General features: G+C 30.2%; 1 protein-coding gene across 5 annotated transcripts in view; it reads right to left on the bottom strand.

Annotated features, from left to right (window-relative positions):
* The window catches only part of LOC126736854 (PH and SEC7 domain-containing protein), a 286453-nt gene that overhangs the window by 58078 nt on the left and 213136 nt on the right, over positions 1-15239 (bottom strand). For all 5 annotated transcript variants that reach the window (XM_050441456.1, XM_050441458.1, XM_050441459.1 and 2 more), the window contains 2 exons: positions 14823-15013; positions 5659-5909 (listed from right to left, as the gene is read on the bottom strand). In XM_050441456.1, coding sequence (XP_050297413.1) covers positions 5659-5909; positions 14823-15013 — 442 coding nt within the window. The remainder of the gene's footprint in view (positions 1-5658; positions 5910-14822; positions 15014-15239) is intronic.

Genomic DNA, 15239 nt, shown 5'->3' with positions numbered 1-15239 from the left:
GCTTGATACTTCTCAAGTATTGTCGTCTCCAACAAACAATTTCGTCGCTCTCCAGTAAAAGTGCTTTGCAGTTATGCTTTTCCCAGGCAAAATCCATATTTTTTAAAGTTTTCCATAAAAGTTTTCTACTTATCAACGGAATACTGTCATCTCGGCCAAGCTCCATTAAAATTTTGTCTAGGGTGGGTATTTCCTTTTTAAAATAAAAAGAGTGAACTTTTCTTCGAATTATACATTTAGCATTTTCATCAAGGACTTTTGTAGGTCGTCCTGGCTTTTGCTTGGGAGATTCCACTTGACCTGCTACTTTTCTTTCCCGCAACAATTTGAAAATGGTAGACTTTCCAATTCCACTCATTCGAGAACATTTTTCAACAATTTCTTGCACAGTAAAACTAGGGTAATCGTGTTTTATGCAATCATGTACATTTAAAATAATAACTTTTTCACTCAGCGATAGTGGAGAATTTTTAGTACATCTTTTCGTTGGACTGAATACCTCCATTTTTTAAATATTGGGATAATAATATTGTGATTACACTACAGCGTAGCAGTGACTACTAACGTTTAAAATATGATTTAAAAGTATTTATAGTCTGTATATATTACCTGACCCCATTTTTGCATGTTACAAAGCGTTAAAAGATAGGTACCTATACAAAAGGATTAAAAGTATTTATTTAGTATTTAATCTCTTTCAAAATAAAGGCATTTAATCCGTGAAAATTAAATTCATAAATATTATAAGTACCTGCGCCTATGAACTACCACGAAATGTAGCCAAACAGAACGGAATTCCCCAGTTTATTGCTCTATACACTTCTGAAATAGAGTATAGATGTTTTTGTGTGGTAATAATTGTAGGTAATTATAAACCCAATTAAGATAAACTAAAATACCTTAAGGTAATTTTTTAATAAAATGAATCTACAATACACGACATAGTGCTACTACATTTATATTATTTAATATGCTGAATTAATAACAATACATAACAGTTGTGATGGCTACGATAATATCAAATTATGGAAAAAGATATTTTGTTTTTGGCCTTTGTTCGGGATAACAATCAATAAGTGGCGTAAAATAAATAGGGAAAAGTATTTATTTTCGGGAGTCAGCATGAAAATATACTTCAGAAATGTCATTCAAAATAAATATACGATACTATGTTCCAGAACTATAGAGCAACAAAACCTCATTAGGTATGCAAAAATATTAGAGTTCTCACCAATAATTTATGCCACTTCCATAGTTTGGCCTTGCATTTATTGCGAAATTCTTTATTTTTTTAATTAAGTGCAGGTTTTATCTATTATATAAAGTAGGTGTTATCTGTTTATAACTATTAAAAATTGCACACCAGAGTCGTGCAAGTGGGATCGCTGTATAAAAATATAGAAACACCATTTTGGACAAAAAAAACGTCTCAACTTTCATATGAAACTAAAATCAATAAAATTTTTACAAGGGTAAACTTTAAATCAAACTCTTTCTATTTTTTTATACCATTTATCAAAATAGTCTATTCAATATTTCCAAAACGGATGTATTTAACTTGATTGTCTCTAATGGCTTTGATAACTATAACTTATAGTTTTCTCCAAGGAATAGTATTTACTTGGTTAAGCTTCATCAATATTTCATTAAATAAGGAAAGTGAACGTCTCTTGTGAGTTGCACAATTAGAGTCTTTGCCAAGAACTCTTGCTCAAATATTATTTTCTTCCAGTCATTAAGAAATATTGTTCAATATTTTATTTCAGAGTAAAATTAGGCTTATCGTGTTTTATGTCATAAAGTACCTTTAAAATAATAATTTTTAATCTCACTAATGATCGAGAATTATTTAATTTTAATTATTTAATTACGCTTCTTATATTACTGTGAAAGCGATAGCATAATAGTAAATGCTAAGATGTTTAAAACTCCATTAGGAAGTATTTATAATATGTGTCTTTAAGGATCATGAGGTTAAATAAAGATTATAAAGTTTACGTACACCTATAGACGCCACGAAATTCAGCCAAACTGGATGAAACTATCCATTTATTTACTCTATACATTTCTGAAATACATAATTCTTTAAACATTTCTAGTAGCGCTATGAAACTAATACAAAAATATGAAAGTGGTGAAATAAGAAAAACAGAAGTCGGGGATGCGATGTAACACTAAGTCTCAAGATAAAACTATTTTAAGAATATTTAAACTTGATCCTAGAGAAACTTGAGACAAATTTTAAAGTAATTTGGTATTAATAAGTAGAACGGTACGAAGCCGTCTACTTGATGGAAGTATTTATGGAAGTTGCTGTTGAAGATTGAAAGGTCCGAATGGATTTTGCCAAAACTTGTGCTCTTGAGGAAAATAGAATAGAATAATAAAAATAGAACAGATTATGAAGTCATGAAAGTAAATTCAAATTCAAAAACATTTTATTAACCGATCAAAAAATTACAAAAATAAACAATCCTTAAATTGAAATAACAATTTGGTGAAAAAGATCCGCGTTATAAAAAACGATAAATCATACACATCCAAAAGAAATACATATGTTACACAGATGAAAGTATCAAAATAAACAAACGACATTCCCAAGTCCACAAACCTTCAAATACAAAAATTAGAAAAACAATACAAACAAAATTTTTAATTCTATATACAAGAAAAAATAATATTAGGATTTAACTTTATAACAGTAATAGGTCATCAATTAGCATAGTTTTAACATATATCGAAAACCTTTTTTTGGCTGAAAGTCTAACCTGAAAATATTTTTAATTTTTGTGGAGAGGTTACTTTTAATATTGTTTTTCATATTATCAAACAGCAATATGCAGGATTTTATATTTATTTAAATTTTATATTATTACCAACTTTGATTCATATCTGAAACATTTATGTAAAACAAGAGTGGTCCTAAAGAGGAACCTTGTGGTATTCCAGTTGTAACATTCAAATAGGTGGATTTTTCTATGTTGCTCTCTTTAATAATCAAATCACACAGATAGTGCCCAACGTAGAGATAGTAAAATATTGGTTTTCTAAGAAAGTTCGTAGATGACCATCCCAAGCAATGGTACAGCAGAAGCCTATCAATTAGGTAACAATCTTATAATATAAATATAATGTTTTCCTTAAGTTCTAAAATAAATAGATCAATTTTTTCTTTCTTATTTTTTCTTGTTTTTGTTTCTTTACTGTGGTTTTAGCTGTCATGATAAACTGAATATATCCTAAAAATAAATATCCTATAACTAATAAATAAACAGATAACTATGTAAATATAGTTATATAACTAATTTTTAGGATATCTTCAATTTATCATGTCAGCTAAAACCAGAACTAAAAGACAAAAATATGTATATCAAATATTACACTACTACTATATTTAGTATTATTTATTTATCTTTTGTATCTAGCAGTTTACTGATCCTTAAACCACTTCAAAACGTTTTTACTAGTTACCAATATTTACAGTTGGTGAATTCAAAACAAGATGGAAGACTATCAGAGATTCATATAGGAAGCAAACTAAAAACTGGGAACTGGATCAGCAGCAAGTTCTTACCAAATACGGCAGTGAGAAATTGCAATTCTTAAACAGAGTTTAAGTTCAAAGATGGTAAAAAAGGAATGTGATCCTATCGACATTTTTTTTTTGAAGATAAGTAACACCTTCAATAAAGATATTTGGCCAAATTAAAGCTAGAAACAAAATTAGCACTTACAAAACTTATTACTGAATTTGAGTTTCGAGCATTATCTTTACAAATAAGCACAACTGAGGACTGAGGTTTCAGTTGGACACATTATGGTACCGCCTTGACGTGCAGCTTCTTCTGTAGAATATGGTATCCTTTCTTGTCGTAATAAATTGTGAATAACACAAGCAGCACTTACTAGATTATCTGCAGTACCAGGAGAAATGAAAACTGGAGTAAAAAATATTCTAAAATACTAGCATAAAATGGCAGACATCTTTGATTGTTTCTCTGGCACGACTGAGTTTTCTGTATTTGTATTAGATAGTTCTTTGGATTAAGACCACACCATATGTAAGGTCAATTTAAATTCCCCGTCGTGAATTTTTTATGGCGGGAGGAAATAGGAAAAATCCAATTCCCCATATTGGATTTAGCAAATAGTCTTCTTTACTTTACTATAGTCTCCAACATCTAAAGCCAAACAAATGATCAGCGGCTATTAAAGCTATCAATACTTTAATATAAATATAAAAATACATTAATGTAAAACTATTAAAAAATACCGTTTGTAATTAAAAAATGTAATGGGCCTGATTTAGCTGGACAAGTTATTCTGATTTAAAAATTTCACTTTTTACGGTATTTCGCCGCACTATTTCGTAGTGTTTCTTCTGTAGGTTGTGGAATAGCAACCTGTAAAAGACGCTTAGATATGGCTTCCAATACATTCTTTGCAATGTAGCTAATCCAGCTATTGGAAATTCTAAACCCAAATTACAATGATCGAAAGCTTTCATCCTTTGCCAAATAACTGAAAATATTGTGTGCTCCTTTTAACTTGATTTGAACCTAAAAGTGAATCTTATCTTAGCGTTAAACATAATTCTCTTCGACAGAAATAGGATTGATTCTTAACACGATTGTATGGCATTTTCATAATATTCTCTTTTATATATAATACATACAGGATACAATGAAAAATATTTCTTGATATTCGAAAGAATTCTCGAAATTTGTCTTCATCTCTACACAAATATTTTTAATAGTAAGTACTTTATAATATAATAAAGTACTTTAGAATATCTCTCATTTGTACGTTGCTTAAACATTTCATGTTTACTTTCTCGTTTTGACAACATTTCGGCAACAAAGCGCGAATACTGCCAAGTTGTGCGATGATTCCATAGCGCTTCCATTCTGTTTCCGTCCCGCAACCAAGGGAAGCGAGCCTTAAATTGAAGTTTGGAATCCCTGAGTGCAGGGACCTTTGCATTTTCTCCCCGATCTTATTCAATTTTTAAAACGATAAAATCTAAAAAATCTAGTATACTTCATAATCTGCAACTAAGTCTGCAGGAGAGTCACTCCAAGTTTATAAATTGGTTTTGTTCTAGCCAATTAAACATTAATTTTAAGAGGTATTAACATTTATCCAATATGCATATTATGCCCCAGGGTAATCTGGTCTTCCAAGTCTGCATTGTCAGCTTACTTTGCATTCTAGACTATTAAACGAAGTTCTTCTCTATGTACATGAACTGACACAAAGCAAGTTCAAAGAAAGGCTATAAACATTCTTGAAAAACTGGACTATAGAACAGATTGCCGAGTACGTTTCTCTGTTTATATCTCAACTGGTGCTTGCGTAATATGTTATTCTTTATTGCTAGTGCTATGTCAGAGTCAGTATTAATAATATTAAATAAATATATATAATGTTACATATTGTAATAAAATGATTTTATTTCATTTGGAATAGTTATCATATTTATACTGAATTTTAGAGATCTTATCACCTAAATTGAATAAATTGCCACTCAAATTATTGGTAGTATGAGTATTTTAGCAATGATATTTTTTTTTTTTTTAATAAATTCAACAAATTTTAAATCGAAAAATAATATTACCCTAGCAAGATGTATAGATTCTAATAATCTGTAAATCCTACCTTCAGAAACACTGTAATCAGTAAACGTTTGTTGTTGCTGAGGTCCGTTGGTCAGCGAGTAGGGTAAACGACGCGAGCCAGATTGGCTCGACATCACAGAGGAAGACACCGAGGTGGGAGAGTTGGGGGAACCCGAGTGTAAGGGACTGCTCGACGCCGACGTATTGCTGTGCGACGAACTGCTGCCGTTAGAAAGAGTATGCCCCAGCTTATGGAGCTCCGAAATGGGAGCGTTATAGGTCCAGACGATTCTGAAAAAAAATTGTGATAAAAATATTAATACAAATAATTAGATAAATCTGCCGAAATAAAAAATATGATTCTCATTGACAAGTTTACTTCTTAATTATTCGACAAACGCCTGTTTGAAGTCTGTTCCCTGTAACTGCAAATATGTTATCAAAATCCGCTATGCGGAAATAGCTGCAGAATAGATAAACCTCCATTGCTGCGATCGATGCCGAATCAATATTTTCTTTCTAACAATAGTAGTGCAATGGGCAGCGTGAGGCTGCTAAGCACATAGGCCACCTAATGGATTCCTAATGTAACCCACCGAAGGTTACCCGAAATCAATAGCATTGGAAAAACAAATAAGGCCTTCTGATTTAAGATACTTCACTCGATACACTGTAGGTGTTCCCCAAGAATTCAAACCTAGCTCGCGTTCTGGGCACTCACACGATAATGTGGTCTGCAGTTTCGTTCTCCTTCCAACACCACGGGCATTCCGGGTTGAGTTGAGTTGGGTGATGGTGTGGAGATGGCGCCTTAAATGTGTCCAGGTAAAAGACCCGTCACTAGCGGAAATTGGCGTCTTTTTAAGCGTAGTAGATTTCTGGTGAGACAGGCAGAGGGTCCATCTATGTACGCCTTAGCCTGTCTCATGCCAGGTACTTTCGTCCATATTGGCAGGGTCCACTTGTCCAGCAGACCTGAGTGCCCAGATACCCAGACAAGCTGAACCCTGCCGCCCACCTTTACCAGTTCCTCCAGGACCATTAGGCAGTTTAGTACTAGCGTAAAGCTCACCTTTTCTTTGAGTATTGCAACTGCACGCCACCCAGAGACACAACAGGTGGTGTGCCAAAATTACACCTCCTTGTGAATCGTAGGAGTCTGCTTTTTCGGCGTTGCTCCTCAGACACCCCGAGAGGCATCATTTGTTCGCTATATGCTACTTATGTATATCATAACAATAGTAATATTATGTTCTAAAGGAGATGAAAGAACGCTGAGAATTAAAAAACGGATATAGTGGTAGATGGCTCACGATTTTTTCTGATAGGCACGTCAAGAGTCATTAAAAGCAGTTTAATTATTATTATAAATATGTATTGTTGTCATTTTTTAACACATCACGTCAATGTTTTTAAATTTGAACACTCTATGCTATATCGCACTCTATCCTATAAATAAGTTAAAAATAATGTCGGAAAAAAAGTCTAACAAAATCCACCAGAACCCTTCATCTTCTTATATAGGAAATTTAAAAACTTTTTTATTTACTTAAACCCAGTCAATAACCAGGACGTTATAAAATTAATTAACTCTTTAAAAAACGGCTCACCTCGTGGAGACGACTGCATTACTACAAATATATTAAAAAATTCTTCTATTTGTTAAGCCTCACTTTTTCATCGAGAATAATTCTAAACGCATGGTTATCCTCTCTTGTTCTACCTGTGTTCAAAAAAAGTGATAGAACAGCTGTTAATAACTATGCTTTCGACAACATAAAAATACAGGGGATGCTACGTTTGAACTAACGAGTACAATTTTAAATTCAATTAACCTAAACAAGGAAAATGTTTGTATATTTATGAATTTAGCTAAAGCGTTTGAATTGATTTTCATCTGGCACTTTTTCTTTTTCTCTCTATCTCAGTTCTTCATCTTTATTAAATTATCAGGTAATGTACTTTAATTAGTGTATAATGAGATTGCCTCATATTTTTCTTTTAAATTTCAAATTAGTATTAGTTATTGTCTTAGAGTATGTCTAAGGGGTATTTTTTAAACTTATTTACGTAAATGCTAACATTCAGATCGATATTGCGGTCCCTTAGAAACAGGGTATTTAGACTTTAATATTTTAATAAATTTTTATAATTTTATTTTAATAAATATTTTATAATCAATTTGTTAGTAACTTGTGTTTTGACAAAATAATATTTATTTGAAGTCAGAACAATTTAGTACTAATTTTCAATTTTGTTCTGTTTAAATTTCATTTAAATTAAATTATTGTTATGTCTTTCAGGAACTGAATAAAATTCTTCGCAGTAATTTTTTTGCTTTTCAGTAATTGGAAATAATTTTTCATATCTTTTGTTGATGTCGTTGTTTATGTTTTCCAACGAATTGGAAATAGAGATAAAAAAAATATAGGTTAGGCAGGATATTCTGTAAGTCGGGAAGTAGAGAATCCGACTTTGTAACCTAACCTTTTGTTATTTAGCCTTCCTTTAAAAAAAAATATTTCACATTTCCCTCATTAAAAGGGCTAATAACACCGTACCAGATTGATAACAACTAAAATTCAAAACTTAAGCTATAAAACAATAATTAACCACCTACAAATACATTCATTTCAATTTTATACACTGAAAGTGTATTTGAATTATTGAAATATGGAAATGATCCACACATTTTAGTAAATACTTTTTTTTAATGAGGAACAATAAGAGAAATCGTTTCGGATTGCGGATTTTTGTTGTGTTCTCAAAACCCATCTACTAAAACATAACTCACTCTAAAACAAAAAGAAAATACCATTTATATCTGCCGTACTCACCATTTATTAATCTACTAGTAAATTTTTTAATAACATAAGTATAGAAAAATACTTTAAAATTACTTTTAAACTATTTAAGTAGAAATGCTTAGTAAATTAAGTTTCGTAACAAAATACCAGTCAGTTGCAAGTACAAACCCAATTTATCTTACGAAATATATAATATTTCCTCTACCAAACTACCAAGCAGCAACTTGGCAATTTAATTTTTATAAAGATTTAAGAAGAAGTATAAAGTCCTGCCAGTTTCCCAAGAGACCTCTCTGGTGATTTATAAATAAAACTTGCAAAATAAATAAGAAAATATAAATTTAGTTTATATTCCCTGAATCCAGAAAATCCTGTAATTCTCTTAACAACATATCAAAATTATATATGAATAGTTGGCATTCGCAAAATATTGACATATAGCGTGTGGAATTATCATTATTCAGAATCTAGCAGCTTTCTGTTTGCATCTGTTAAATTACAAAGTTTTTCGATCTCAAATTGGTAATATCGTGATGTATTGCATGAATGTTCTGCAGTTGTTTTAATGTATTGACTCAAAAAGAAAATAGAAAAATACATAATTTAAGCCACTGGTTAGTTTTTTACTTTAAGTGGCATAGAAAAAAATGAATTCCTGATACTCTTTAAAGTTTTTAGAAGCATCATAGAATAACACACGTAAGTTTTATAGGGGTGTTTAGAAAAAGGTCAATATACAAAGTGGAAATGAAATTTAAATTCGTTCCTTAGAGAAGCTAATTTTATATAGTTTTTTAGGGGCTTTGAAGGCACTATTATGCATATATTAAGTAAATCAGTTTAGACGTGACTACGAAACTTCTTAGTTATTGCAACCATGTTATTTATTAACGATACTCTGTCAGGAATAACATTAATTAACCTGTTTGATACATTATGCCTTGCTTGTTTCTTTTATCTAAAAGAAACTGAATATACAGTTTTTGAATATAAATGTTTCAAGTATATTGCTAAATGGTAATAAAGCAATGATTACTTTCTATTTCTAGTCTCATAAAAAATTTTACGCAAACTTTTAGGCCCCATACAAGCCCCATTATTTAATAAATTTATCAGGAGGTATTTAATGAGAAATTGTTGGTAAACAATATTATAACTTCTATACACTAATATAAAAGCTAATTAAAAGGACTGAGTGGGGAACACTATTTATGTTTAAATGTATTAAATTATATATAATTTATAAAGCCAAGAGATCGTTATTTTATCAGATTCAAAATAAAAAATTGTTTAATGGTTGATTTATTTAAAACGGTAAGAAAAAATCCGTTGGTTGCAATGTCTTTAAATATTTGTAAGTTCGTTATTCAAAAAAAAAATGAGAGTGGTGATGTAAGAAATGCGCCAAAGCCAGAAAGAATTAGTAATATAACTTCTTAAATCAGTAAAGCTATGTTAAAAATATCAAAGCTTGATCTATAAAAACTTTAAGACAAATTAGAATGGAAATCGCGAAGAAATTTAGTATTAATATGACAAAAAAAATGGCAAAAAACTTTATGGAAAGATTTATGGCCGTTCTCTAAAGTGATGTAAGTGATACCAGGCAATTTTAGAGGTAATTGGATATTCTATAAAATACAAAAAAAAAACATTGTCAATAATTTGATTATAACAATATGTATATATATTATATTTTATCATATACTGAAAGCTTCCATACCTATTTCCAACTATATTTGGTAAATGTTGCTTCATTTAAAAATGAATCTCTACAAAAACTATTATGTTTTAAAAAGTAAATAGATATACCTTTATTTTACGGACAGTCATTTTCTGCATTTTTTCTTTTCTTATTGATGAACTATAAAGGAAATAAGGAATTAAAATTCATATTTAAATTATGTGTATGCTGCAATAAGTTGCAGAAATAAGCTGCTCAACCTTAAAGTTTCCATATTTTTTATACTACTTTACATTATATTGTAACAGGGATATCTTCTAAAGCGCCTTTTAATCTTTCTCAATTTCTGGTGATCTTACTACAGAACATTTGTTAATAACTTATTTTACCGATACCCATGTTTTTTAAATCACGATTTATTAAATTTAATTCAGTTAAACTAATAAGTGAATAAAAATATTTATCAAACACATGAATAAAATAAAATCAATTCAATAGTTATATATTAAAAATATTTTCATTTCTATTCACTAGTAACAATACACTAAATACGAAGCAAATATAATGAAGTAAAAGAAAAATACACAAGAAAACCAAAGAAAAAATGTATGAATATAGTGTAAGTTCAAAAACATGTTTTAAGTTTATATTTCAACTAAAAATCTAAACATTGATATGGAAAGTTATTAAAATTTAATAGAAGAAAAACTCCTCATAAAATCTTATTCTGAAATATATTAGTGAATGAGTTATATAGTTTTTTATTCCCTGAATCCAGAAAATCCTGTAATTCTCTTAACAACATATCAAAATTATATATGAATAGTTGGCATTCGCAAAATATTGACATATAGCGTGTGGAATTATCATTATTCAGAATCTAGCAGCTTTCTGTTTGCATGTGTTAAATTACAAAGTTTTTCGATCTCAAATTGGTAATATCGTGATGTATTGCATGAATGTTCTGCAGTTGTTTTAATGTATTGACTCAAAAAGGAAATAGAAGAAATACATAATTTAAACCACTGGTTAGTTTTTTACTTTAAGTGGCATAGAAAAAAATGAAATAAAAAAACTGGTTAACGAATAAATTATTTATTAACTTTATTTTTTTTGTAATATTATCTAAACAATTAGTCTCAAAACGTAAGAGTTATTATATTTAGCTCTCGCCAATTAAATTCTGCTGAACTAATAGAGTTTGTTAAATGATTCAAGTTCGACGTTTAGTTTGGTGCATGCATCCTGATAATCCGCTTTTCGAAAGTAACGGTCAACTTAAGTATTATTGGCGTAAGTCTGAACCGCTGATAAAGTCAAAAAAAGCTTTATTGTTTTACCAAATATTATGTCACAAACCTTAATCTCTCCAAACTTATACATATCAAAAAAAAATATTTAAGGTTGTCTTCAAAATAATCTTTTACTTTATAGTCTCGCTATTGTTAAATTTCTTTTCACATTAAATTTTTCATTTACAGAATGGACGGTGGTTATAGATTTTTAGGCTCTTATAAATTTAAAAAAACCCTTTGTCAGCACAGATCGTGGAATTGGAAGAGGTACCAAGTGTGAACTTCGTGTACAGTTAGGATTATTGGATCTTATAGATGTTTTATATTTAGTGTGTATCAAGCAGAAAGTCTCGGGAATAACATTTTGACGTAAAAGAAATAATGGTACACATGACTAAAAAATATTTCATTCACATATAAACCTTAAAGTTATTTTCTGAAATTAAAAAAAGTATCTGAAAGTGTGTTTCCATAACCCAATCATCCCATCATCCCAAAAACAAATGCTCTAAATGCTGTTGAATCTCAGACGAGATTTAAAAGGAGCAAAGTAAACATTCCTAGAGAATCCTTTACCCAATTCATAAGCCAACAACTCTCACTCCATAACAACACCCTGAAATGTTTTAGGCTCTCTCAGCAGTATGGGTAGAAAACTAAATTGTTATCAATTAAAATTCCCAAAAACTTATGTAACTCACATTTAGAGGTTCAGAATTTAAGATAAACTTCGGTCAGTCTACACTGAACAGTGAATATTTAGTCTCTGAAATATTAAATGCTGACAAGTTTGTTAAGTTTCCAAGAATATCCAAATCGGAACATATTACCTGGTGCAGATCTTCTTTCAAAGAATGATTTGCATGTTGACATGATGGTAGTGTCATCTGCAAAAAAGACGAACTTTCCAGATATTCCTATGTTTGGCAAATCATTGATATAGATTAAGAGCAATGGTTTCAATACAGAGCCCTAGATGTTATTAGGCGAAGCGGAGATGAAAACTATTTATCACAAATGACTGAGTCAAAACTGCCTTAAAGAAAACATGGCATCATTGGTGTTTCTTCTTTTTTTGCTGTGAAAGCCAAATTGACTTGCAGACAATAAGTTATGTCTATCCAGATATTGTATCATTTTCCTCTTAACAAGTCTTTAAATGACTTTTCAAATGATTGATAAAAGGGAAATGAGCCGAAAACTGGATGGAGAGTCAGCGTCACCATCTTTAAAGAGAAGAAATATCTTTGCCATCTTTAGCCCATCAAAAAAAGATTCATTTATCGATTCCGAAAGCACTGCGAATGCTGGTTCAGGAAGTATTAGCAATATTTTAACAGTTATTTCATCCCAACCATATGAATCCTTATTTTTCATGCTTAATAATTTACTCTTTATCTCCAGTGGGTCTGTAGGAAAAAGATAAAATGAGGCTAATATAGGCACCCCCATGAACTTAAGCTAACAGATTGATTTTTCTAGACGCAATGGACGTATAAAAGTTATTTAACCCATCAGCTGTGATGTTAGTATCAGACCAAGATCTATTTCTAGCACATGTTAAGTCTCTTACAATGCGCGAGCCTTTCTGTTGTTTGCTACTAGCTTTAGATAATCGGTTATAAAAGTAGATTCGTTCAGCAAATTTGATTTCCTTCTATAAACACTTCTTATATACTTCTTAAAGTATGACAAAAAAATGGCGAATTATGACTCTTCTTAAGCGTTAAGTCCATGTAGTACCATATAGAAATCATTGGTTTAGAAAGTGTTCTTTTTATGTCATGTTTTGAAGTTTTGTCCAAAAATTAGACACCTTGATTATCCAATCCCTAGGGAGAGGTTTGCTATTATATAAATGCTCCAAACATCTTTGTTTTGCCGAGAGTGTAGTGCTGTTTTTATTAGAGTATTAAAGTTGTTCGGAAAATAAGTGTTGAATTTCAATTTGCAGCTATAAGATCTAATATATTATATTACATAGTCTTCAGTTAAGGCGAATTATTAATTAAAAACTTTATGCATTTCCTAAACTTATTAATTATATTTTAAATATTTTCTTTCTGAAGAAGTTCCCGGAGGACCACTTTTTTTGCTCTTTTGGGAATTACTTTCTTTTGCAAAATTATTTTCCTATATTTTTCTAATCATTAATACAAATAATAAACTTTCCTTGAGTTTAAAAAAATGTTTATTAACTTTACACGTAAAATGAATTTTCTTTGTTACTATAATTTTAGTTTATTACTATAATTAGAATTCTACCTGCATAGATTAACAACCATATAGATTTGTTCCATTTACTATCACAGATCGATTTTTATAAATTTCAACGCCATTTTCGAAATACTTATTGGCTTTTATGCTGTATTGATGGAACCAATAAAAAAACGAATTTACCAGTAGTCATACTTAATCTTATTTGAGGTTTCCAAATTTAAGAAAGAAGAATTAGGTGCATTTGTAATAATTAATGACTAACTTTTTTATTGCGTTTTAAATGTTACTTTGGACCTCGGCCTATCTACAATATATATATGTTTATTCAATTAACTTTACTCCTCACTATACAATGTAAACTTTTTCATCAAATAAAATCTTAAACCTGACGTCACGTCTCTTTTTACTTCAACAATAGTATAAGAAAATCAAGATACAAAGTGCTAAAACTTACTTAGTCACAAGTTATTAAGTACACATAATTCCAGTATTACGGAAGCTTTAAGGCGGCTTTTAACTGCATTTTAAGTGTCCATAAAATTCATGCACTTATTTGGAAATGATCAGTTAAGCACCTAGTTTTTTTAAGTGCAACATACAAGAAATCTTGGGAAATGGATATGTGAAAAATATTATATATATTTTAGAATAAAACTGTAAAATTTTATATTAATGTCATTATAGGTTAATAACGAATTGACAATTATTCTTAAAAATAAATTCGAAAATAAATACCTATAATATTTCAAGACAATTTTCATTTAATTATTTGCGCCACTAAAAAGAAATTAATTAGTTTTCAATTCAACAAGTTCAATCAGCAAAAACCCACTGTCAAATCTTAACTTTAACCATTTCTTAAAATGCAAAATGAATTAAGACAGTCGTAACTTTGCCAAGATTAAGTTCCGGAGCTCACTGTTCGGAAATAGTAAATAATTTACATTCCAACTGCAGCGGTAAGACCTTAAAATCTTACTGAAGGAAGATTTACATCGCAACTTGCTTAAACTCGTTTCTGTTTGTGATGCTCTACTTTTATTTGTTGCCATTTGACCGCAACTTTGTCGATTAATATTTTAAACATTCTGACGTTGATGACGTTTTATAGTTCTCAAAACGTCTAACTATTTACATTTTAGTGGTCTAAATGAACTATGCAAAAAGATTATTTGTAGAAAAAAATTGCTTTTCTTACCTATCGCTATCACTATTTGCGGAATCAGGCCTTGTATCTAAAAGAGTATTAAGAGAACTAGCGACATCTTCATCAGCTTCGGAGTTCGCCGTGCTTACTGCGCCTCCCAAGTTATTCTGGATCTGAAGCTGATCCTCGCTTCGACTCGTTCGAACAAAGCTGTTAGCTGCATATGGGTCTTGTGGTGAATGCTAAAACAACATGTAAGGTTAATATTGTAATTTATACTTGTGTTAATTTTATTTCTAGTAAGAAATTAGTTTTAGAACTGGCAAAGAAGGAAGAACTGAATTTTAGAAGAAGAACTGAATGGAAGAACTGTTATTTACACTACGTATGCACTTATGTCAAAGCATTCATACTTCTGTCATTCAATTTAAATAAAGCACTGATGGTTATAATAAAAAAGAAATATTT

Source organism: Anthonomus grandis, chromosome 5 (assembly GCF_022605725.1).
Source record: "Anthonomus grandis grandis chromosome 5, icAntGran1.3, whole genome shotgun sequence".
NCBI lineage: Eukaryota > Metazoa > Arthropoda > Insecta > Coleoptera > Curculionidae > Anthonomus > Anthonomus grandis.
Note: the sequence above shows the minus strand (reverse complement) of the source record. Positions and strands in the feature narration are given on the sequence as shown.